Source organism: Lissotriton helveticus, chromosome 3_1 (genome assembly GCF_964261635.1).
Source record: "Lissotriton helveticus chromosome 3_1, aLisHel1.1, whole genome shotgun sequence".
Classification (NCBI taxonomy): Eukaryota; Metazoa; Chordata; class Amphibia; order Caudata; family Salamandridae; genus Lissotriton; species Lissotriton helveticus.
In genome coordinates this window covers 1,243,679,881-1,243,706,619 of record NC_136061.1, presented here as the reverse complement: position 1 = coordinate 1,243,706,619, position 26,739 = coordinate 1,243,679,881, and the positions used below count along the sequence as shown (strand labels likewise).

Sequence of the window (26,739 nt, the reverse complement as noted above, 5' to 3'; positions counted from 1 at the left end):
CCCAATCTTCGAGAGGGTCAAGACAGGCAGGTCCTCTGGGTGTCCCAAGGTTGCTGTCCACGGAGGTCGCCGGGATTAGGCAGAAGCAGGTTCCAGGATCAACAGGCCGGTAGGGCTGGGGCCAAGTCAGTTGTTGTCGTCATGTTGTTAGTAGCTGCACGGCGGGTCTTCTTGATCTTTCTTATTTTCGTATCTGGATCAGAGGAAGGAAGGTTCAGGGAGCCCCTAAATACTGATTTTAGGGGCGTTACAGGTAGGACAAGGACCAATGGGTCCCTGTCCAGGGGTGAGTACACCCCCTAGTCTGCTCCTCTCCTGTGGGAGGGGGGCAGGAGCCTAGCTGGGATTGGGCAGGGCTCCCCATCTACAAGATGGCCGGAGCCCGGGGTCGTGCTTCACCTCGTCTCCCCCACCTGAGGGGTGGGGTTGGCAAAGGCTGGCACACCCCCCTTCCTGATGTAGTTTTTCCCACCAGTCTTCCCGCCAGAGTGGGGGTTAGAACTTGTGTGGGCCAGTTGCTGGGGACAGCAAATGGTCTGGAGAAGCTCACAGAGGCGGCATGCCTTTAAAGCTTCCTCCTGCCCATCCTGGGGGAGGAGACCTAGCACCTCGCCCAGGATTTGCATTGTTGCAGGCCTAGGAGAGCGGGGGGCTCTCCACCCAGGGGTCCAGTAACATGTCTGCTGTGTGGCAGCCTCTTCAGCCACTCAGCCCAGATGTGGATTGTAGGTTAGGATTTCAGAGGGCATCTCTAAGATGCCCTCTGGTGCATTTTACATTGAATCCCACACTGGCATCAGTAGGGTTTAATGTGCTGAGAAGTTTGGTACCAAACTTGTCAGTCTTCAGTGTAGCCATTATGGTGCTGTGGAGTTCTTAATGACAACCTCCCAGCACCATATACTCTTAAATGGCATCACTGCACTTACAGTGCCAGGAATGGCTCTGGGTACTGTAGGGACACAGGACTCATGCACCTGTGCCCCTCACCTCTTGGCATAGGGCACCCAGCTAGAGGGGTGACTAAAGTATGCCAGGGCAGTGGGTTCTGTGGGCATGGCACACAGGGATATGTGCCATGTCGGCTCTTGGTTGAGTTCTGTACTTAGGCACTCAGCCTGCAAAGGCATTGTGTTGGTGCCAGGGTAGAGGGCCCCTGAGGGTGGCACAATAAGTGCTGCAGCCCTCATGGGTCTTCTCTGGTCACCATGCCCTGGGTACCTAGGGTACCATTTACTAGGGGCTGACAGGTGGCCAGAGATGCCAATTTGGTATTTTGTTTCAGCATAGCTTTTCTTTTTAGGGAAGGAACACAGGCCCTGGGTACCCGATTGGCAGGGACCCAGGGCACACTCAGTCAAAGCACATCAGCAGTTCAGAAAAAAGTGGGGACATACCAAGGCAAGAAAGATGGCACTTTCTCACAGATAGCTTGGCCTTTCTCCGTTTCCAGAATCTCTCGATGGTCAGTCACCACAGCAGGTTCCACCAAGGCAGGCAACACTCTCTTGCAGTGAGTGCTATGGACCCAGTTCTTCCGGTTCGTCACTCGAACTGCTGTCCTCGTGGCTAGAAGCACTTGCTCCGGTCCTCGCCACCTTGGCTCCAAGTTGTTCGACTTCTCGAAGACCTTGACCATCACGAGGTTGTCAGGACGGAGTTCGTGAGCCTCACCTGTAGATCTGTCAGGAAGAGCTTCTCGAACCTGTTGATCACTAGAGATCAAACTGTCAGTTTTCTGTGCCAAATAATCATTCATCAGAACACATGGAACATCATGTATGGGGCGTGGCTTAAGAATTCCCCAAATGTTCATCGGTCTCCCAAACATTACTTCATATGGTGTAAGTCCAGATCGTGAATGTGGCATCGATCGTATGGACAACAATGCCAAGGGTAGTGCATCTGGCCATTTCAAAGACGTGGAAGCCAGTATTTTCGCTAATTTTAATTTTAAAGTAGCATTGTACCTCCCCACTAATCCTGCTGATTGTGGGTGGAAGACTGCATGGAACTTCTGTTTGATTCCTAATCCTTTCAGAACATGCTCAACAACTTGCCCAATAAAATGAGGTCCGTTGTCACTCCACAAAAGTTTACAAACACCATATCTAGGGAAAAACTCCTTTAGAAGCCCCTTCGCTGTATTGAGAGCTGTATTATCCTTTGTAGGGTATGCCTCTATCCATTTACTGAAGGCACATACCACCACTAGGACATACTTCAAGTTATTGCAGCGTTCAACTTAATGGAGAAGGCTTCTAATAGTCCATCACCCCATGGAAATCAAACATCAGACTGCTTCCTGTATGACTTTAAAGAGGAAGCTAGAAAGTCAATGTGCACAATTCCGATTATTGACTACATTTGGCAAGAGGGTATAAAGATAATGATGACCCCTACAACAATACCACCAGTTCTTTATCGCATAGAGAAAAGGTACAGAGCCCCATAAAATTCCCCTTCTTGTCTGACAGGCCATCCGAAACCGGATTCTGTTATTTCACAGGCAGCACAAAGGAGATCTAAGAACCTGGCCACCCGATCTCCACTCCTCTGGACAAAGAAGGGCGTAAGCTTGACATTGACATTATGGGAAAGTGTTTCTCCACCATGGCTGCAACTACTATTAAGGTAGCCAACGCTTTGGCTATCGTCGGACGCTATGACAGATAAATGTGGTCCGACATGTGTTCTCTACTAGACCTTATTCCTGAGGGCAGAAAGCAGGAAGCCAGAAAGATCCTCATAGAAGGAAAACGGGCAGCCTCAGACAATAGATTGCGCTATGGACATAGCCAACACGGGGTTCTGCCAACTGGCAGGGGCAGCTGTATTAAGACTCCTGGAGTGGTTTAAAGCAATCACATTTAGACCAGAGGTCCAGTCAAAAGTTCTGAATATGGCATTTGATGGGGACGCCTTATTTGGCAAACATATAGATGAGGCGTTTCTATCCATCAAAAAGGACAGATACTGCTAAATCCTTAGGTTCCCTCCAGTAGAGGAAGATACCTTTCAGAGGGGCAAAAGGACGTGGTTTTTCCACTTACAGAGGAAACTGCCACAGAGCGCAACAATACCAGCCCTACTAGACACAATATTGGCAATCGTATCCACCTGCTGGCTTCCGTCAACCGGCTACGGCTGGTTCTCTCGCCAATGGGGCCGAAAGAACAATGGAAGAAAACAGTGATTTTACCAGGGGTACCAGCTTCCCCCTCACTTCCCCTCCCGTGGGTGGAAATAAATCCAGTTTTCTCCAGCGGTGGGAGAGTATTTCTTCGGACCTTTGGGTATTGGATTTTATCGCCTTCTGTCACACACTGGAGTACGGACAAAAACCTCCAACTACACCACCCAGGTGAACCCCTTCCCCTCGTCTTCACTTATTGCAGAAGGAAACCAAGGTTATGCTCGCAAAAGGAGCCATAGAGAAAGTTCCATCTCTGCAAAGAGGGCAAGGATTCCACTCAAGTTTCTTCTTGATTATGAAAAAGTCAGGGGAATGGAGACCAATTTTGGATCTCCAAAAGTTAAACAAATTCCTGAGGAAACAAACTTTCAGGTTGGCAACTTTGACCGAGATCTTACAACGTCTCAACTAAGGAGATTTCATGACCTTCCTCGGTTTGGACGATGCATATTTCCCCATCCACATTCATCGAAAGCATCGAGAATTCATCAGGTTTGTGGTGGCTGTTACCCACTACCAGTTGAAGGTTCTCCCTTTCAACCTCAAATCGGCACCCAGGATAGTAACAAAATGCCTGGCGCCTGTGGCGGCAGCTCTATGTTCTCAAGGCCATCAAGTATTCCCATACTTAGACGACTGGCTGTTCAAGGCTTCTACGGCAAAGCAAGCGGCCAGAACCACCAACGCTTGCTTACGACTGTTCAGCAAACTGGGGTTGACCGTCAACGTCACAAAGTCCTCTTTTACTCCCATCAATAGCACCATTCCTGGGAGCCCGATTGGGCACAATCCAATGCAAAGCATTCTTGTTGGAAGAATGTTAAACCAGACTAAGTCTTTTGGCTACGGCCATATCAAGAAAAAAGTCAGTTTCAGTAAGGAAATACAAGTCGCTGCTAGGGATGTGCTCTTCAGTGATCGACTTGGTTCCCTTGGCCAGACTCAAAATGAGACCCCTCCAAGAAGAATTACAAAAACAATGGGTTCTAACATCTGGATCTTTCGCAGACATCATCATTCATGTTACTCCCGCAATGAAGATAACAATGAAATGGTGGTACAACACCACAAACTTTTCAAAGGGGTTGACTTTCTTACACATCCTGACAACGGATGCCTCCATGGACTTCTGGGGAGGCCATTCGCAGGACCTTCAAATTCAAGGCAAATGTCCAGTTCTCAAAAACAGTCTTATCAACAGTTTGGAGTTGAAGACCATATTCATCTCCTTACAGGCTGTCCAGCCGAGGACAGCAGTAGCCTCCATACTTGTCCGTACAGACAACACAACCAGTATGTTCTACATATGCAGGGAGAAAAAAAATCTCTCACGCTTTCTCTAGCAGTGCAGGAACTGTGGAGCTGGGCAACAGAACACAGGATCTCTCTCAGAGCCGAGCATGTTTCAGGTTTACACAACACGCTGACCGATTCTCTCAGCAGAGCTACAGACAATTGCCACGAATGGGACCTCAATCCATTGCAGGTGGATGGAGTATTTGCTCTATGGGGTGAAACCAGCTCTGGAACTGTTTGCCACGAACATCAACACGAAATGCCCTTCCTATGCCAGCAGGTACCTCCTCCCGGGGTCTCGGAGCAATGACCTTCAGATGCGATGGTCAGGGATATATGCCTACGCTTTTCCCCCCCATCCCATGTGTTAAGTCTACCACCATCCGCAATAGACAAACTTAAAGATTGGATGTAACTGCTTGCTATTCTGATTCAGGCATGTGAATCTATGAAATATACCCCAATACTGGATAAGAAAATAAGTTACTTACCTGTGACTACGGTTATCCAGTATTGATATCTTTCATAGATTCACATGCCCCCCTCCTCCTCCCCATAGAGGCTGTTTCCTTAATACATTAAGACACTCATTTCTCACTTGTGCTTGGAAGATCTGAGGGAAACTGCCGGGAAGGTTCTAGAGGGTGGCTAGCAGCTGATTGGCTGCATTCAACATTTGGTCCTTTTTTTTAAAAGGATAAAGGCTATATAGACCATGGCTCAGTGCCATTATATCCTATGGCATTATTTGAGTACTGCTTGATTATACCATGGGACTCACATCAATGGGGGAATATTTCAGGCATGTGAATCTATGAAAGATACCAATACCGGATAACCGTAGTAACAGTTAAGTAACTTTTCCTATTTTAGAACCTTAGGAGAACTCAGTTGCAGGTATCAGTTTCAAATTGTCAATACCTCCAGTGTTTGGGGGTTTAGACCTACACTGGGCAGGAGTCAGATCAAGGTAGGCACTGCACCACCAGCTGCACTGGGGCGGCAGGGTGCTGAGGTCACTGGGCCCAATGTTAGTCAATGGAGACTGGGGTCACCCACAAAGGTGCTGGTTGCACATAGGTACCCGCAGTATCTGAAAGGCATCTAGCCGCAGATTCTTTAACTTTTTAATACTCCCCAGGCGCCAGACTGGATCAAGGACATTTTTTAGCAGTACATCTGCGCGCTGGGGACGGTGTCATACGACTCCATGATGATGTCTACTGCTGTTGTGCCCTCTGTGGGGTCATACAAGTCCCTCCGGCACGCGGACGTCTGTTCTTTTCCGCGCTGCAACGCAGATCCGGAGAAGCAGTTCCTCAGGCAGTTTTCTGGCCTACTTTGACAGTTTTTGTCAGTTGAAAACTGTGTGCCTTTTCTTATGTCTTCAGGCTTTAAGGCTTGTGGGTTTTGTCCATTTGTATGTGGTGTTTGGGAGAACACTGAGACTCCGAAGATTGTGGCTCCTGCCAGAAGCTATAGCCGAAGGCGCTCAAGGAACACCGAAAGGAACTCTTGGGGGCCCGGCTCATGTGGTCTTCTGACACTTCACGTCGACCTGGGTTGTCTGCTACTCATTCGGAGGCACAGGGTCGTTCCAGGAGCTGGAGCCAATCAAGGGGACATCGTCCTCCAACATGTTAAGGTAAGCGTAGGCGATTGAAGTTGCGGCTCCTTCGACTTCCATGCTTGGACACTGTCTCTCACAACTCTTCCCGCTCGCCGGTTGAGGAGTCTGGACAGGACTCCGCCCTGTGCCTCCCAGTCTTTCCGGGAGCTGGGGAGTCGATAGACCAAATAAGAGAATACTATAATTCTCTGCATCTCATCTTTGGAGCTCCTTCTCCCCCTCCCCCTCTATTCCCTGGAGTGCCGATGGGTTCACCCTCTGTGTCATTTGGGCAGTCAGTCATTGGGACAGAGCCGGTCAGTGTCGGCCATCTCCGCTTTGGCGCAGGTGCACAAATCCTCTGGGTTTCCGCCTTCAGCTTCTATCCTCGATCATCCAACTCCGGCATTGATGTTTGAAGTGCCAATCGTAGCCATTTCGCCTTCTCTCGATGTCGAGGCATCAATTTTTCGGCATCTGGTGCGAAGTCGATCGAGCCAACTGGAGGGAAAAGTTGTTCCACTTCCCCTCTCATGGTGGAGCTTCTGAAAGTAATTGTGTAGGTGATACGGAGGAATCTGGACTAGTACAGCGTATTACTTACACTATTCCACCTCTTGTAGGGGAGCGTTGGCTTTCTGCACTTGGTGAGGCTAATGGGCTGAAGTCTTCCCTGGCCTCAGGACTACTTTCTCCTCCTAGTCTTGCTGCTGAGTTGAGTTCCTCTTTCGCAGATATGTTAAGGAAGGTGACTATGGTTTTAGATTAATCTCTTCCTTCTCTGGAGAAGTCCATTGATCCCCTGATTGATGTCCTTTATCAAGGTCAGACAGTGGTGGAGCCTGTTCTCCCATATAGTGAGGCCCTGTATGACATATTGTTGGGCACTTGGGTTAAGTCTTATACAGGGGTTTCGGTAGATCCTGCTATGTCTCGCAGGCAGTTGCCCTCTGCTGGAGATGCAGCTTGTCTCCTCAAGCATCCTACCTCTCGTAGTTTGGTTGTTCAGGTGGCTTGAGCCTCACAGGAGTTGGATTCTCTACCTAATGTTCCATCAGATAGAGGCTCTAGGAGGCAAGATTAGTGTATGTATCATTGCAGACGGACTTTTTCAATATTAAAACAAGCATTTGCAATGCAATCGGTCTCGCATTAGGAAAGTCTGAGCTATTGGTATTGTAAATGACAATTTTTTTTATTTATGTGTTGGTTTTGAAAATAGCGAAATTAATAGCTTTGTCATTTAACAATGCCAATAGTTAAAACTTTAGCAAATGTGACACCTAGCATTTGTAATGCAATATGTGTTGTATTTACGTGACTTGGATGTATTGATATTACAAATAACAATGGCTTTTAATTTTTTTAAATAATTAATACTTAAATAAAAGTTATAGTAATTTATAATGGCAATAGCTTAAACTTTTGTAAATTACTTTTGGGAAGATTATGTTCAGTGTATTTTATTGTCACAGAAGTGAAATATTAACATCTTTTTGTGACATTTGTAAAAGCTTGAAACATTGAGAGAACATATTTGAACCAGTTGTTGTTGAATGGTTGCACAGATTGATGTTGTGGTGGCGCTGAGTGATGATGTGGTGGCGACGAGTGATGCTGTGGCGTTCATTGATGCTGTGGTAGCACATAGTGATGTTGTGGTGCCCCTGAGTGATGCTGTGGTGGTACTGAGTGATGCTGTGGTGATGCGGTAGAGTGAGTGCGGTAGAGTGAGTGCAGTAGAGTGAGTGCGGTAGACAGACAGTAATTATGTGGCACTGAGTGGTATTTGGAGTGTATGTTGCGTTGAGCGCTGTGTAAATATGTAGCATATAATTATGTGGCACTGAGTGGTATTTGGAGTGTGAATGATAGCTGTGCATAGCTTCTTAATATTAGCATTCATCAATTGTATATGTATTTGCAAATCAGGTATATCACATATGCCAACTATGGCATACTGTGTAAATGAATCTTATAAATGCATGGATTACGGTTTAAATGTAGATCTGCTTAACATCCACTGGTTTGCGTTCACAGGCAAGTAGACAGATGTACTTGTTTGTCATTTAGATATGAATGAATACATTGCATACATATATTTAGGTAGCAAAGACTGTATCTCAACTTTGACTCTTATAAAAGCAAATTCGATTTTACATGGGGAATATTATATTGGTGTGAAATCACTCCTCACTTTTATGACATCACTGAGTGTGATGTCATTGTAAAGTGCATATGCTAATTAGTCCCCCTCCAAGTTTTGGGGGAATTGCGCTTCAGGGGCATAGCGAGTGTGTCATGGGTGCTGGTGCAAGGAAGAAACCCCCCAGGCTGCTGTTTGAATTATAAAATGCAGCAATAATCCGGGTTCAGTGGGCCTCTCAGGCCTCTGGCCCCCTGTGCCACTGCACCTGCTGCACCACTGTAAGTTACGCCCCTGTTGTGCCGAGAATGAGGTTGCCTAATTATTTAGACTGCGTCAACATGCTCCCCAGCTGCAACCTGATTAAGCAAACGGAGATGCCGGTGAAGGAAATAACTGAACATACTGGGATTAAACTTTCCATTGCCCTTCTGACTGACCCAAGGAAAATGGACTCCTCATGCGTTGAATAACTTGTACCCATTAGATTCTTCTGTGCATCTCTCCAGTGCAGACCGGCCATGGCCCTCATTACAAGTGGTGTTTCGAGATAAATATCACCAGGTCCAACCTGCCAATATTTCTGGGGGAAATTACGGTTTATGTGCAGTAAGAACTAAAACTTTAATGTTACTCCTAAAGAGCTTGTGATAGGAGATAATTATCGAACTGGTTAAAATACTGAGCAACTCGGTGTCGATTGTTATGCCCTCCAATTGCAGACAACTCGTATGAGGGCCTCTGCAGAGAAAATCAAAGGAAACGTACAAGCTCTCAGCATTCTCTCTTAAAATTGCTGTAAAAATGTGGGTGAATTTAGTAACATGTAGCGTGTGGAATGACTGTACTGTGGTCAGTGTCTGTAATGTGTGATGTAAACTGAGAATTTGCATGCTCGGGTGTCTTGGAAAAGAGATTGCGTTTTAGATATATTTTACTTATCTGGGGTTGTCTGGGGTCATTCACAGTAACCGAAGTACCGTTTTCTGGTCTTGCCATGAAGTACAGTACTGCTTCTGCCTGGCTTTCCTGCACGCACTCCTTTACACAGCGGAAGAAAGTGTATAACGCCGCTGCCATCCTTGGAGTGGGTGCGGGGTGTAGTTGTCTAGTTAGCTCTCGATGCTACAAGGGGCATGTGGCAGAGCTCCTGGGACGGTGCAGTCACAACTCAAGTTTGCTGTCATCCGAGAGGGCAGCAAGGCTTATCTTTATGTGAGAACAGAGAACGTAAAGAACAGCTTGGATGCGCTGAATCAATCAATGCTTGTCGTTTTTTATAGTTTTTTTTTTTTTTTAACCTCAGCGCCCGACCAGCGATTGGCTGATCTTTACAGAAAAGAGACTTGTCACTTACCAGTTAATGACAACAAGGAAGTTGCATCTTGTCTGATGACATAAGACGCAGCTGTGAGTGACTGGGCGAGGCTGGGACGAATACCACCTGACAACAGATGAAAAAGATATAAGGCAGAAAGAAAAGTGGAGGAAGGTAGAGACGTCAAAGAAGGTCTTTTATCCAGATACCGAGAAAATAAGACAAGGTGGAGCAGTACGTATAGTTGTGCTAAGCAGATGTTTTGGGAGTGACAGAAACATTATTGGTTAGCGGTAGGGGTAGAGCGGCAGAAAGACTGGAGAGCGAGCGAGAAACTAAAGCGTGACTAACAAGCTGTCGGCATTGCTTGTCGGGGGAGCGGATTCCCTTGAAGTCTGATGCGGGGGTGGGGGAGGAGATTCCTTTGAAGTCTGATGCCGAGGCTCACAAGCTGACAAATGGTGTGTGATGTGCTCGCGCCATGCACACAGGTACTGTACCCGATCCGCACTTTGGGTGCACTTTTGAGAGCCCTTACTTTAATCTCGCCAAAGCATCCCTAACGGGATGGCTTCAGCGAGACCTAAAGAGCATATATTCAGAATGTACTGGGCATGGAAACACGGGAGAAAAAGGGAAGAGTGAGTATGGTGAAAAATCATGGCAAAATGCATCAAATGAGAAGTAAATGTGAGTTGCCATGGCAAAAAGGCAAGAAAAAACTATCAAGTAGGTGCAAGAAAATAAATGGAGTAAAAGGATAGAAAGGTGGAAGTGGGAGTGATTGAGGACAAAGTAGCAAGTGAGAGGCAATTTATGCAGGGAAAGTGATGGTTTTAAAAGAAATGTGACTGAAAAGATGTGGACAAGAGATAAAGTTAGCAAGAGAAGGTAGATTGGGACAGCAACATAAGAAAGAAAGGAGCCAAAAAGGTGAAAAACAAAATGGAGAAATAAAGGAAAATTACTGGGAAAAGGTGGACATGCAGAGTTATGAAGAAAAACACCATGAAGATGGGTGAAAGAAATGGAGTGGAAAATTCTGGAAAAACGAGGAAAGATGGTTAACGAGAGCCGGGACGTAGCCAAGTGAATGGTAGGGAAAGCAAATAAAATAGACCATTTCAACCCATACAAATTAGGTTTGAAACCATGCCCTAAGACATCAATGTAGTTTTTTTTTCTTTAAACAAGTGCAGCGTTGCTGGAGTCCTCATTAATCCAGTTCCTAACAAAAAGCCATCCTTGGTGTCAGTTCAGTCACTTTTCTAAATCTTAGTGGAAAGCAGTTTGAGACATTCAACAATAAAGACCTTCAGTCTCTTATTTTTAAGTGCAATCTTTGTGTGACCAGGATGGAAACGAAATGCCCTCACCACTGAAGCAGTTTGTTTGAATAGAAACCATTAATTTTAGGGTTATTGCTACACATCAATTGTGTGTCACTCTGAGAGCTGATTGTGCAGTTAGAATTAATAAGGTGGACCGGTAAAAAATTTCTTAGTGCTCTTAGGATTGTTGATGCAGCTTTTCCTTTGATCTGTGTACACAAGAAATATTTTGCTACTGTAATATCCAGTCGGGGTGCCATTTGAAGCTGTTGTGGCCAGTCCCTAGCTATTGACTTCCTCCTGTTAAGTTACGAAAATCACTTCCTTTTGGGAGGCTAGAGTATAAGCAACGTTTATTGAAATCCGTAGAATAGGATTTTCCTAGATCTACAACAAACACTTGAGTATTCACAATAGTGTTATATATAGAGATCCTGAGCCAAAAGTCACCTTGCCCTGCAGCAAGCAACCTCCGGGAAGAGTGACTGCCTTCAGCAAAGGCCGGATCTCGTGTGAACAGCATCTCTGTTTAAAAGAATATCCGAAGAAAGACTATGAGCCTGCTGAAGACAAGGAAACCCGACTCCTGGAACCACCACTGCACCTGTCACTTACTGCCAGAGTCAGAATGGCCCACCGGTCCCAGAGCAGTCTCCCAGCGCTCCAGAGGCCGAGTCCACCGTGGCTTGAGGACTCCCCTATGTTGCCTGCAGCCTCTGCACGAAGACCCCCCACCAACTGTGAGTGGCCCGGTAAGGTGAAATCCGACGTCAAAAGGCCCCTCTCTGCATTCAGCTGCCTTGCACCCAATGCCAAATCAACGCTCTGCACCCGTCTGCCCCTGTACCACTGTGGATGCACCTTCTGGGCTACCTCTGATCCCTCTTTGCCCTGAGCTTAACCCTAGTAGCTTTGATCCCTCAACCTTGAGGCTTGCCAGTGAGCAGCCACCAACAGACGGCACCCTTGACACATAGGTGAACATTTGCCCTCAGCACTTTACCGGCCGCCCTCGTGCCGGTGAGGGTGCTTTTTGAGTGCATCCTGGACCCTGGGAGAACTCTTATTCTAACCCCAGAAACTCAACTTTCAAGACCATTCACTACCTTCAAACGGATAACCTAATTTTTTTTCCATAGGATTGCATTGATAGTTTCCTCCGAAAAACTTCAGTGTTGAGGGTGTTTGTAAAGAAACATAAGAAACTGTGTTTTGATAAACTGTTTACCTACCTTTTATATAAGAAATGTCCCAATGTGATACCTAGGCATATCACACAGAGTACAAAAAGTAATCCAAAAAGTACTCTAAAAAGTAATCAAAAGTAATTTCTACTGTATTTAAATATTGTACAAAGCTGTAACAAAAGTCATTCTCATCTAAAAATCTGTCAGTGGTACATCCACAACAGAGATCTTAGATCGGCTAAGTCCCGCCTGATTTGTACCACTAAAGTCCGCAGTCAGATAGGAGAACCTGTGCTGCCAAGTTGTGGAACCAATTGCCCGTTACACTTAGACTTCAACCAAATTTGTTCGTTTTTAGGAAGCAATTAAAAACGTGGCTGTTCCCGGGGGCTTAACTAATTAGTTGTAATCACGCTTGATCTTCCTTTCTCACTTTCAGCGCCAAGACGCCTCGGCATTCAGGCGCTTTATAAACTGATATCTAATCTAATCAAATCCACCTTGCTTGTTCAATCGGTCTTGAAAAGTTCAATTCTGTTTTCCTGTACTAAGTCCTGCTTGGTTCTAAAAATAAAATACAACTAAAGTATTATTTTTAATACAAATAGTTGGTCAGGCTTTGAGTGTGGACATCAGTTCTTACAATAAAGGATTAACACTACCCTCTTATAAAGCCTTACTGCTTGCCCACACTACCACAAAAAGAGAGTAAGGTATAATCTACTTTGACCTCTGTAAGCCTTTGGGCATCCACTGGACTCTGTGCACACTATACTTTACTTTGGTGTAGTATATACAGAGCTATATATATATATATATATATATATATATATATATATATATATATATATATATATATATATCCTCTGTTACAGGAACCTTCGATTCAAGCAGGGCAGCCTCTGTGTTGTGGGCATTTATTTATTTAACGTGATTTTATGTAGCGCGAACATTACCTGCAGGTGTCAGAGCTCTTTACAAAAGAACCAGTTGCGATAATAAGGACTTAAGATTGAATGAGTTACATAAAAGATACAAACAGAAAAAATTGCAAATGTACAAGTTGTAAAGTCACACAAGGAAGAGATACATATGGATAAACTCTAAGAATCACATAAAAATGGTAGTGAGTACAAGGGTCTACTACATATACTAGAGGTTAGTTATCTCTACATACATATATATACAAATAGTAGATTTGCTCAGGATTACATTTTACTAGCGATTAGGCTGGACAAGTATATGTCACATATTTACAGAGTTAACAGGGAAATTAAAAAAATCAAAAGGGGTAGAGAGCGGTGGTGGGGGAGTAGAATCGGAGGCTGAGATTGGTGAGAGTGGGAGAAAGAGATAAGGCAGTCCAGCAAAAGAGAAATGACTGAAGGTCGGCAGGATGGAATCCAATGGACCAAAGGAAAGGACAAGAATCCACAAAATGGCTGACCCGGGTCGTGGGCATCGATGGAAACCATCTCAAGATGGCAAGATGCACCCAGGTCAGGACCTAAAAACCATGAGAGCAGAGTTCCATTAAGTGGGGTCGGAGGGGGGGACGCAGAATAGGTAGGGACCACAGAGACCGAAATAGAAGTGTGTCCCACACGTTGCCTGCCCCGCTGGGAACAGTGACGAATTCAGGCCAAAATCCATGAACTAGGACGGAAGCCAGAGCCACCGTTAAACAGCAAGCGCTGCCGAGGAGCACTCCGCCATCTTGTGCTCAGCAAGCGCGCATCTGACCCGGAGAGTTCAAGGCCGGTGGGGGGACAGGTCATCTGAGCCCTCCACAGTCAATACCAGAACATCTGGGGGAACACCAGGGTGATTAGCAGTGACACCGCTCACCGTCTACCATCCCGCGGTGCGTGACAGCAGACAGTGGAGACCCCATGCATCCAGCGCTGCGCTCACCCCTCAAGAAGCACATCGCCAGCCGCCAACTCCGTACCGATCTCCCGCACCGCGAGTGGCTAGGCGAGGCTCGCTGAAGTGCTTTATTTTACGGAAATATATGCAGCAGGTTTCTCATAGTCCTAATGCTTTTCAGCTCCAAGTGAACCTTGATCACAGGTGAGTCACTGCAGTTGATATGACCATGTGTTTTTGAAGATACTGGTCATATCCGTAGGAGTGCACATTTGATAAATTAAGTAAATAAAGATTATCTGACTGCAACGCAATGTTTCAGTCTCAGTTATTCTTTCATTGCTGCCACCACCCGAGCCCAGAAACAAAGCCTTTCCTGGGAGGAGGTTGTCACACCTCCACCAGACCAGGAAGAGCCATCTGTGGTAGGGGAGCTTCAAAGGCATTACAGCCTTTTGTGATGCGACCCCCAGCCTCTCCTGCTATCAGGAGCAGGCCCCATTCCGGTCCCCACTCCTTTTAGGCAGGAAGACCGGCGAGAAAAATTAGCCAGCCCAGAAGGTTTGCCCACCTCTGCCAACCCCACCCCTCAGGTGGGGGAGGCGAGGTGAAGCCCACTCTTTAGTGCGCGCCATCTCGCAGATGGCAAGTACACCCCAATAGGGATTAGGGATTGTGCTCACTTCCCTACGTGGGGTGAGCACACCAAGGGTGTAGTTACCCTAGGGTATTGACCCTAGGCTGCTGTCATCGAGACCCGTAAAACGCCCCCTAAATGCTGTATTTAGGGGTCATCCCTGAACCAAGAACTCAGACAAGAAACCAGAAGAAGAAAAAAGACCAAACCGCTGTGTTGAAGCTAACAAGAGGAGGGCACCCACTGACTTGGTCCCAGCCCTGCCGGTCTGTCCCCACTGCCAACCTGCTGCAGCGAAATCTCGGTGTATCCTGCAGTCAGCAACCTCGAGAAACCTGGGGGACCTGCCTGCCTGTCTTCCATCCCAAAGACTTTGTCTCCCTTGAACACCAGATTTGTTCACCAACAAGACTACGCAAAGATCCGGGAGTCTGCACCCATGGCCCGAGTTAGAGTGGCCCAACACCAAGAGGAGGTCTCCCCGGCGATTCGGACCTGAGATCTAGTGATCCCTGACCTGCCTCAAGTCTCCAACCGACGCCTGCAGCCTAAATCCAGAAGGTCCCCCAAACCGCGACCAGGTGCTGGTAAGAAGATCCAACCCTAAAAGGCACCCCTGCACCTGACGCCCCACGGCCTTGAGTGGCCCCACCAACGGGGCCTAACCAACCCCCAACATCCCAACTTACCACTCCAAGTGGTAGTTGCACCCAGAAGACCTTCGTCCCCGAGCCTGCAGTGTGATTGCAAACCAGAGAAACCACATTAAAAGCCTGATGTCAAAACAGCACTCTACACCCAGCCGCCCCAGTGCCCTGAGGGTGCACCTTTTGTGCTGGCTTGAACCCCTTTTTGCACCAAGCTTAAGTCCAGGAGCTTTGCTCCAACAACCCAGTGGCCTGCTCGTCAGCAGCCACCAACAGGATGCTCCCTATCCCCTATTGGATAACATTGGGTCTCAGTACTCTGCACCCGGCCGCCCTAGTGCCGCTGAGGGTGTAACCAGAGTGCATCCTTGACCCTGGGGGACCCCTAAGTCTAAACCCAGCTCCCACAACCGAATACTTAACTTTGAACTGATAACTCTATTTTCCTCCATAGGATAACATGACTGTTTTTCTGTGAAATGTTTCGAAGTGTGGAGTTGGAAAATCTAAGAAATACTTTTAAAACTGTACTAAATAACAAACGCTTTTACTCACCTGTTTACAGGAAATGTCCCAGAGCAGTGTCCAGGCATACTGTACAAGAAAAATAATCTGTATAGTAATCTACTGGTCATTTTACTAAAAGGCCTATACAAAATATATGTACTGTATTTCCAAAGCATTGCATTTTCAGTAACAGTACTGTAATCAAAACAAAGTGCATATGCAATTGCAATCCAAACGGTGTTACAACTGCATTACTACTGTAAAGTACTACTGTTATTGCTTACCTGTGCCAGGCTTGCTTGGTTCTAGAAAATAAAATAACTAAAAGAATATTTTTATACAAAAACAATTGGTCTAAAGTTCAGTCTTTGAGTGTGTGAAATCATTTGCTGACTGTGGACAAGAAATGCTTAACGCTACCCTCTGATAAAGCCTTACTGCTATACCACACTACCACAAATAGAGAGTAAGGTGCTATCTACTTTTACCTCTGCCTACCTTTGGGGTTTCAATGGACTCTGCACTCTATACCTCACTTTGGTATAGTATATACAGAGCCAGCTTCCTACAGGACAGTATCCTGGAGTACTGTCCCCACAATCGGGGTCACTGTCCATCACCTCCTTTCGAGGGATGTCCGGATCCTCTGTTAAATGGGTGGCATCAGACTCATGGTACATTATGTGAAAAATCCAGAAAACACGTATTGGCTTAAATTAATAATCACAAGTGCTCTATTTGTGGCAGTGTGGATGAGCAGCTTAGGCTTCTCAGAGAGCTAAAGAATGATGATGGATTCAACCTAGATCTGTGACTGGGGTTGAGTGTCTGAAAAGTTTCAGCACTCCGTACATCATCTTCTTGTGTTTGCTTTGTTCGCCCTAAGTTGGCAGGGTATGCCCAGACGTGGGTCCCTTGCTCACTTTGCCACTGGATTCATGCTAGCCTGGCTGATGAAGGGTCTTACCCAGAAACCAGTCCCAGGATGCTTGTTTCAGGTTCAGAGAAGACCTGGCTTGGCAGTTTGGGCTGGACTGTTCCCATGAGGCACAGGGTCAAGATTTATTTGCATATAGCTTGGTCTGAACTGAGGTGGCAACGTGAGCTAAAGAATGAGGGGTTCAGCCCAGATCTGTGACTGGGGGGGGGGGGGAGATTGTCTGAAAAGTTTCAGCGCTCAGTTCATCATCTCCTTGTGTTTGCTATGCTAAATCACTAGCCAACCTGCTGTAGGACGTTTGATCACGGTCTTCCAGAGCAGGCCTTGTTCCTGACCTCTAAGAGCGCAGGCTTTCACCTACAGCGCTCAGTTCATCATCTCCTTGTGTTTGCTATGCTAAATCACTAGCCAACCTGCTGTAGGACGTTTGATCACGGTCTTCCAGAGCAGGCCTTGTTCCTGACCTCTAAGAGCGCAGGCTTTCACCTACAGCGCTCAGTTCATCATCTCCTTGTGTTTGCTATGCTAAATCACTAGCCAACCTGCTGTAGGACGTTTGATCACGGTCTGCCAGAGCAGGCCTTGTTCCTGACCTCTAAGAGCGCAGGCTTTCACCTACAGGGCTCAGGAACTCATCTGTGGTGGCAGGTGGGTGATACCAGTCAGCCAGCACACTAACGAACTACTAGCGTTTCAGGGGGCACCTTAGAGGCTACCCCTGGGGGCATGTCACCATAAATTTGGTACTGGCAGCAGTACAGATTTATTAATACTAGATGTATGCTACCAAGCACCATTATTTTATGTGAAGCTATTTTGTAGCGAAGTAACTTGTAATGACCAGTACATATGTTCAAGACGGCTTCTGAACATTTGCAATGTCATGACAATAGAACCAGAAATCACAAGGCATATCTGCTCTTTCATTTACGTCCTCACATATAATGCTCCCATCCTTAGGGCTTTAAGGCCTGTTTTAGAGGTGACTTGCATATAGTTTATACAGTGTGCATAGGCATAGCGCACAGGGAGTGTGCCGTGTCATGTTTTCAAAATGGTTTGCACCATTTCACGCAGCCTGCAATAACAGTCTGGATGCAGTTTGTGTGTTGGTCCCTTAGGGTGGCATAACACATGCTACAGCCCTTAGAGAACCCTCTTTAGTACCCATGCCCTTGGTGCCAGGGTACCACTTACAAAGGACTTACAGGCGAGCTAAAGGCCTTTCCAGTTGTTGTACTATTAAACATTTACCTTAATTTAGGGGAAAGAGCACCGGCAATGGGATCTGGTTAGCAGGGACCCAGTGCACTTTCAGTTGAGAGTCGGTGCTAGGGCAAAAAGTGGCGTTGACCATGTCGAAAGGAGACCACTTCCTACAGTCTCTACCAAATAAGGCATTACCGTAGGTTAGTAACTTGTTTTTCTAGTGCATCTAAATATCATAACGCTAACAAAATGTGTATATTGTTGCTGTGTTGTACATAAGTTAATGATTCTTTTCTTTTTTCTCACTCCCGAATGTCACAGTTGCAAACTCTACTACTGGCAGTGGTTCCCGTCGAGACTCGCTGACTGGCAGCAGTGACCTTTACAAGCGGACGTCTAGCAGTTTAACACCCATTGGACACAGTTTTTATAATGGTCTTGGGTTTTCCTCTTCACCTGGACCTGTCGGCATGCCTCTTCCCAGTCAGGGACCTAGTCATTCTCAAACACCACCTCCTTCTTTATCATCACATGGGTCATCATCCAGTTTAAATCTTGGTAAGAATGTTTATATCATGCAGGTGTCTGTGTTGAGGTAGCGTCAATAGCTACATTTCCAGTAATGTTTGTGTATTTAAAATTGGAAAATATTTTCATAGGGGTATAGCCATTAGTATGCTGGGATTGTAAAGCTTACAAGTGGTCCGTGCTTTAAATTTGTCCTACTGTCCATCTTTGATGGAAGAAGGGCAAGTTGACTTTGACAGATTTACTTTGCTATTAAGGAATAGATTGCCTCATGAGCCACATTTATCCTTATTCCAAGTTCTTATATCTACTTTCAGAAAGTGTCTTTCAAAACGTCTTCTAACACTACCTTCCGTTTCTTCTCCAGTTGTAACCATTGGTTAGTTCTTGGGATGAAAATACTCTGCATATCTTTTAGAAGTTGTTGCCCTACTGTTCGTTTATGGACCAGCCTGCATGCTTCCTCCACCAAGGAGCTCATCATTGTAAGCCCACTGGAGGTTATTTTAGGTTCTCACTTGCACCCCGTTTTTTACCTTTTTATTATTGTTAGAGCTATGATATGATGTCAGGGGTCCCCAGAGGGTATATTAGTTTTCAATGAGATTTGCTAGCGCTGTCTCATCCTGGGCCTGAGTTAACTGGCTGTGGTGGCAATGTCCTTTTAGTCGAAGGCTCAACCTTTTTATGAGACCCTATTAAGATGTATTCTAAATAACCTTCACTGTAGTGTAAATGATCCTGTCAGTCCCCATAAATGAGTTGTTCGGCTACATGTCTGGCACATGGGTATGACATTTATACATTGTCTGTTTAGTAAACATGTGTGCTGCCCTAAATAGTGGCCTAATTTTTTATGTAGGACAGCCCACGCACTGTATTTGCACAGCTAACCATCCCCCACAATCATTCTCCACCCAACCCAATCACAGGCATGCACACAGACATGCCGAAAATGAACACCAGCACCCCCCCTACACACACATATACACCCACCCCCCCACAACCATCAAACCATCACCAGTGATGGGGGAGGTGCCATCCGATTTCTTTGTCTCAAGTATAGGTACAGCTGAAACTGAGAAAGCCAGCTACCCTGTTTCCTTGCTGTGTCCATCTTCCTTGGCAACAAAGGCACATCCAACCACCAAACCGAAGCAAATTACATGTAGAAACTGAGCTTCACAGAACTGATCTCGGAGTGAACACTACGCAACACCAACTCTGGATGCTCCTCCCGGATTGGGGGAACCTTTAAGGAAGGCCTTCTGGTTGCTTGTGGCAGCCAGCCTCCTCTATCAGAAGAGTAAAAGTACTGGACCCTGAGTCAGTTTCTAGTTAACTATTGGTGGGTCAGCACTATGTAGACCTGTACAGCAGAGGCAACTGGAGGGCCATTGTAAGAAAGTGGCTCTATATATACTGGACCAAAGTAAGGTACAGTGTATATAGAGTCCCCAGTCTCCAGAGTGATGACAGAAGTTAAAGTTAGATATTACCTTACTCTCCAAAGTGGTAGCTTGGTCGAGCAGTAAGCCAGTATGAGAGGACAGTGTAAAGCATTTGTTGTACACACCCAGTCAGCAAAAGGTTTCACACACTCAAGAACGGAACTCTAGGCCAATTGTTTTATATCAAATGATATAGTTGTTTTATTTTAAAACCAACAGGTATCAAAATATACTTTTCTCAATAGGAGTGACTTTAGGTAATTACTTTGCAAAAAGGCAATAGACTTTGTAAGTACAATCGCGACAGTAGTTGCAATAGGCAACACAATTTCAAACACAATTTAACATTGACCTCAATGGGTTTTTCTACATAAATGCAGTTGATTACTTTAAGGATGACTTTTCTAACCACAGGACTGGATCCTGGATTCAGTCCCGGGACAAAAGCTGTAAACGGTTACGTAAAGCGTTTTGGTTACAGTTGTGATTTTTAAAGAATATAAATGTATTTTCAAAGTTGACACTTAAAAACTTTTCAGTGACAAGCATTGGCATAGCCAATAGGTCTCGCCGTTTTGGACCTTATAAGTGTTTAGCCATGCAACAGTTGATGTTGTTGCACCAAGGATTTTGTGCTGCATAACTCAATATTTATAAGTTCCCAAAAGTGAGACCTATTGGCTATACCAATGCTTGTTGATAATTGGCAACCTTATACAATTTATACAATTTGTTGTGGTTCAAGGTACTCCTAAGGGTAGTATATCGAAGGCATAGTTGGACCATGGTAAGACTGTCATTGTAATGCTGTCAATCCTACTCCATAGGGAGAGTTGAAATTTTTACTATTTCACTAGAATAGTTATTTCTGCAATGGTTTAAGGTTATTTGTAATCATCTCATGTATATTCCTGCTGGTTAAAATGCATTGATAATTCAATTTCTTTGTAATCCACTTGACATGTAGTCTTCTATAGAGTGTGCAGTCCTATATTTAGACATGGACATTGAGTTGCACTTTGGCCAGTTTATTGTATATCATGAGAACCTTGAATTCTATAACCACTTGTGATAAATTTGAAATTGACATGCAGGGCGATAAGTGAGTTAGTAGGATGTTGTTGGCATAAGGCTTCAGTTTCATGGTTGACTGCGAAATGCATTTCCTTAAAAAAAACAATTGAATATTTGAATTGACAGACTTGAGATGCGTGTTGCGCCTTTAAGTACAAATCATTTTACAGTGTAGAGCAAATAGCGCTTTGAACAAGGATTAAAACAGTTAAAAATGTATGGAGGAGTCTTTCATCTTTGCCACTTTATTACGAAGGGGAGAAAGAAGAAAAGAAGCAGCAAGCAGGAAGGGGGTTCGGGCACGAACAGGCGCTCTCGGAAAGCATCTGACTTTTGAACTCTGTCTTTGCCTGCATTTGTATTTGCAATGCAATAGGTCTCGTATTTGCGAGATTTTGAGAGCTACTGGCATTCTAAATGACAATGCCTTTAATTTGTGTTTTGACAACCTGCAAGCGGTGCATAAAACACGCCCTTTCTACTTGTAGTCCTTGTTGACTTAATAGCACCAAGAGATTTTGTTTTGGTAGTGTTTGTTAACGCTATACGAATGTTCATTTAAAAATAATTGCATTAGTAATGATTATAATTATTAATATGAAGGAGGCTCTTCCTGTACTGAGACTAATGGAAGCTTGTCTGCTACGGTTTGTGCTGTATCCTGGTGTGTGAGAGAAACAAGCAGTGCTGCTGTCAGTGCTGGAATATTCGACGTGAGGGAAGCTTGCACAGCTGCTGCCTGTGTTGTAACTGTTCTCTATGCAGGGGATGGTGTTGGGGTGGGGGGAGTGTGTGTGTGTGTGTGTGTGTGTGCGCGCGCACCCTGCTGCTGCCTGTGCTGCACCGGTTATGCAAGGGAAGCTTGCACTGATGCTGCCTGTGCTATATCTGTGCATGCATGTGTGTGTGTGTGTGTGTGTGTGTGTGAGAGAGAGAGAAGAAACAAGTAGAACTTCTGTCTGAGCTTTACATGTTTTATGTGTGAGGGAAGCTTGCACTGCTGCTGCCTGTGCTGTACCTGTTCCATGTGTGAGGGAAGCTTGCACTGCTGCTGCTTGTGCTGTACCTGCTCCGTGTGTGAGGGAAGCTTGCACTGCTGCCGCCTGTGCTGTACCAGCTCTGTGTGTGAGGGAAGCTTGCACTTGTGCTGTACCTGCTCTGTGTGTGAGGGAAGCTTGCACTGCTCCTCCCTGTGCTGTACCTGCTCTGTGTGTGAGGGAAGCTTGCACTGCTTCTCCCTGTGCTGTACCTGCTCTGTGTGTGAGGGAAGCTTGCACTGCTCCTCCCTGTGCTGTACCTGTTCCGTGTGTGAGGGAAGTTTGCACTGCTGCTGCCTGTGCTGTACCTGTTCTATTAGCGAGGGAAGCTTGCACTGCTGCTGCCTGTGCTGTACCTGCTGTGTGTGTGAGGGAAGCTTGCACTGCTCCTGCCTGTGCTGTACCTGCTCTGTGTGTGAGGGAAGCTTGCACTGCTGCTGGTGCTGTACCTGCTCCGTGTGTGAGAGAAGCTTGCACTGCTGCTGCCTGTGCTGTGCCTGCTCTGTGTGTGAGGGAAGCTTGCACTGCTGCTGCCTTTGCTGTGCCTGCTCTGTGTGTGAGGGAAGCTTGCACTGCTGATGCCTGTGCTGTACCTGCTCTGTGTGTGAGGGAAGCTTGCACTGCTGCTGCCTGTGCTGCACGTGTTCTATGTGTGATGGAAGCTTGCACTGCTGCTGCCTGAGATGTACCTGCTCCGTGTGTGAGGGAAGCTTGCACTGCTGATGCCTGTGCTGTACCTGCTCTGTGTGTGAGGGAAGCTTGCACTGCAGCTGCCTGTGCTGCACCTGCTCTGTGTGTGAGGGAAGCTTGCACTGCTGCTGCCTGTGCTGTACCTGTTCTATGTGTGAGGGAAGCTTGCACTGCTGCTGCCTGTATTGTACCTGTTCTATGTGTGTTGGAAGCTTGCACTGCTGCTGCCTGTGTTGTACCTGCTCTGTGTGTGAGGGAAGCTTGCACTGCTGCTGCCTGTGCTGTACCTGTTCCGTGTGTGAGGGAAGCTTGCACTGCTGCTGCCTGTGCTGTGCCTGCTCTGTGTGTGAGGGAAGCTTGCACTGCTGCTGCCTGTGCTCTACCTGCTCTGTGTGTGAGGGATATTTACAACAAGGGGTGGTGATGGACAGAGTCTCTGAATTAAGCAGAATACTCTCACCCAGTCAAGAGATCAGGGCTAGATCCAACACCGTTTTTTAGCTCATTGCACCATCCCAGTTTCAGAACCTGGCTGTATGCAAATTAGTCTGTCCCTGGCCCAGTGCATCATGGGAACAGGGCAGACCAGACTACAAAAGCCAATTCTTACACTGGGAAGGAAACAAGCTTCCGGGGACCGGTTTCTGGCATTTCAGCCGTCTTCGGCCCGGCTTGCTTGAATCCTGATGGTGCAATGAGCAAGGGACTCACATCTGAGTATACCCTTCCACGCTTAGGGTGGACAAAAATATTTACAACAAGGGGTGGTGATGGACAGAGTCTCTGAATTAAGCAGAATACTCTCACCCAGTCAAGAGATCAGGGCTAGATCCAACACCGTTTTTTAGCTCATTGCACCATCCCAGTTTCAGAACCTGGCTGTATGCAAATTAGTCTGTCCCTGGCCCAGTGCATCATGGGAACAGGGCAGACCAGACTACAAAAGCCAATTCTTACACTGGGAAGGAAACAAGCTTCCGGGGACCGGTTTCTGGCATTTCAGCCGTCTTCGGCCCGGCTTGCTTGAATCCTGATGGTGCAATGAGCAAGGGACTCACATCTGAGTATACCCTTCCACGCTTAGGGTGGACAAAAATATTTACAACAAGGGGTGGTGATGGACAGAGTCTCTGAATTAAGCAGAATACTCTCACCCAGTCAAGAGATCAGGGCTAGATCCAACACCGTTTTTTAGCTCATTGCACCATCCCAGTTTCAGAACCTGGCTGTATGCAAATTAGTCTGTCCCTGGCCCAGTGCATCATGGGAACAGGGCAGACCAGACTACAAAAGCCAATTCTTACACTGGGAAGGAAACAAGCTTCCGGGGACCGGTTTCTGGCATTTCAGCCGTCTTCGGCCCGGCTTGCTTGAATCCTGATGGTGCAATGAGCAAGGGACTCACATCTGAGTATACCCTTCCACGCTTAGGGTGGACAAAAATATTTACAACAAGGGGTGGTGATGGACAGAGTCTCTGAATTAAGCAGAATACTCTCACCCAGTCAAGAGATCAGGGCTAGATCCAACACCGTTTTTTAGCTCATTGCACCATCCCAGTTTCAGAACCTGGCTGTATGCAAATTAGTCTGTCCCTGGCCCAGTGCATCATGGGAACAGGGCAGACCAGACTACAAAAGCCAATTCTTACACTGGGAAGGAAACAAGCTTCCGGGGACCGGTTTCTGGCATTTCAGCCGTCTTCGGCCCGGCTTGCTTGAATCCTGATGGTGCAATGAGCAAGGGACTCACATCTGAGTATACCCTTCCACGCTTAGGGTGGACAAAAATATTTACAACAAGGGGTGGTGATGGACAGAGTCTCTGAATTAAGCAGAATACTCTCACCCAGTCAAGAGATCAGGGCTAGATCCAACACCGTTTTTTAGCTCATTGCACCATCCCAGTTTCAGAACCTGGCTGTATGCAAATTAGTCTGTCCCTGGCCCAGTGCATCATGGGAACAGGGCAGACCAGACTACAAAAGCCAATTTTTACACTGGGAAGGAAACAAGCTTCCGGGGACCGGTTTCTGGCATTTCAGCCGTCTTCGGCCCGGCTTGCTTGAATCCTGATGGTGCAATGAGCAAGGGACTCTCATCTGAGTATACCCTTCCACGCTTAGGGTGGACAAAAATATTTACAACAAGGGGTGGTGATGGACAGAGTCTCTGAATTAAGCAGAATACTCTCACCCAGTCAAGAGATCAGGGCTAGATCCAACACCGTTTTTTAGCTCATTGCACCATCCCAGTTTCAGAACCTGGCTGTATGCAAATTAGTCTGTCCCTGGCCCAGTGCATCATGGGAACAGGGCAGACCAGACTACAAAAGCCAATTCTTACACTGGGAAGGAAACAAGCTTCCGGGGACCGGTTTCTGGCATTTCAGCCGTCTTCGGCCCGGCTTGCTTGAATCCTGATGGTGCAATGAGCAAGGGACTCACATCTGAGTATACCCTTCCACGCTTAGGGTGGACAAAAATATTTACAACAAGGGGTGGTGATGGACAGAGTCTCTGAATTAAGCAGAATACTCTCACCCAGTCAAGAGATCAGGGCTAGATCCAACACCGTTTTTTAGCTCATTGCACCATCCCAGTTGCAGAACCTGGCTGTATGCAAATTAGTCTGTCCCTGGCCCAGTGCATCATGGGAACAGGGCAGACCAGACTACAAAAGCCAATTCTTACACTGGGAAGGAAACAAGCTTCCGGGGACCGGTTTCTGGCATTTCAGCCGTCTTCGGCCCGGCTTGCTTGAATCCTGATGGTGCAATGAACAAGGGACTCACATCTGAGTATACCCTTCCACGCTTAGGGTGGACAAAAATATTTACAACAAGGGGTGGTGATGGACAGAGTCTCTGAATTAAGCAGAATACTCTCACCCAGTCAAGAGATCAGGGCTAGATCCAACACCGTTTTTTAGCTCATTGCACCATCCCAGTTTCAGAACCTGGCTGTATGCAAATTAGTCTGTCCCTGGCCCAGTGCATCATGGGAACAGGGCAGACCAGACTACAAAAGCCAATTCTTACACTGGGAAGGAAACAAGCTTCCGGGGACCGGTTTCTGGCATTTCAGCCGTCTTCGGCCCGGCTTGCTTGAATCCTGATGGTGCAATGAGCAAGGGACTCACATCCTGCTGATGCCTGTGCTGTACCTGCTCTGTGTGTGAGGGAAGCTTGCACTGCTGCTGCCTGTGCTGTACCTGCTCTGTGTGTGAGGGAAGCTTGCACTGCTGCTGCCTGTGCTGTACCTGTTCTATGTGTGAGGGAAGCTTGCACTGCTGCTGCCTGTGTTGTACCTGTTCTATGTGTGTTGGAAGCTTGCACTGCTGCTGCCTGTGTTGTACCTGCTCTGTGTGTGAGGGAAGCTTGCACTGCTGCTGCCTGTGCTGTACCTGTTCCGTGTGTGAGGGAAGCTTGCACTGCTGCTGCCTGTGCTGTGCCTGCTCTGTGTGTGAGGGAAGCTTGCACTGCTGCTGCCTGTGCTCTACCTGCTCTGTGTGTGAGGGAAGCTTGCACTGATGCTGCCTGTGCTGTACCTGTTCTATGAGCGAGGGAAGCTTGCACTGCTGCTGCCTGTGCTGTACCTGCTGCGTGTGTGAGGGAAGCTTGCACTGCTCCTGCCTGTGCTGTACCTGTTCCGTGTGTGAGGGAAGCTTGCACTGCTGCTGGTGCTGTACCTGCTCCGTGTGTGAGAGAAGCTTGCACTGCTGCTGCCTGTGCTGTGCCTGCTCTGTGTGTGAGGGAAGCTTGCACTGCTGCTGCCTGTGCTGTGCCTGCTCTGTGTGTGAGGGAAGCTTGCACTGCTGATGCCTGTGCTGTACCTGCTCTGTGTGTGAGGGAAGCTTGCCCTGCTGCTGCCTGTGCTGTACGTGTTCTATGTGTGATGGAAGCTTGCACTGCTGCTGCCTGAGATGTATCTGCTCCATGTGTGAGGGAAGCTTGCACTGCTGATGCCTGTGCTGTACGTGCTCTGTGTGTGAGGGAAGCTTGCACTGCTGCTGCCTGTGCTGTACGTGTTCTATGTGTGAGAGAAGCTTGCACTGCTCCTGCCTGTG

General features: G+C 46.8%; 1 protein-coding gene across 12 annotated transcripts in view; it reads left to right on the top strand.

The window, feature by feature from the left end:
- PUM1 (pumilio RNA binding family member 1) overlaps nucleotides 1–26,739 on the top strand; it is a 993,892-nt gene that overhangs the window by 671,869 nt on the left and 295,284 nt on the right. For all 12 annotated transcript variants that reach the window (XM_078681891.1, XM_078681883.1, XM_078681895.1 and 9 more), the window contains one exon: nucleotides 18,214–18,450. In XM_078681891.1, coding sequence (XP_078538017.1) covers nucleotides 18,214–18,450 — 237 coding nt within the window. The remainder of the gene's footprint in view (nucleotides 1–18,213; nucleotides 18,451–26,739) is intronic.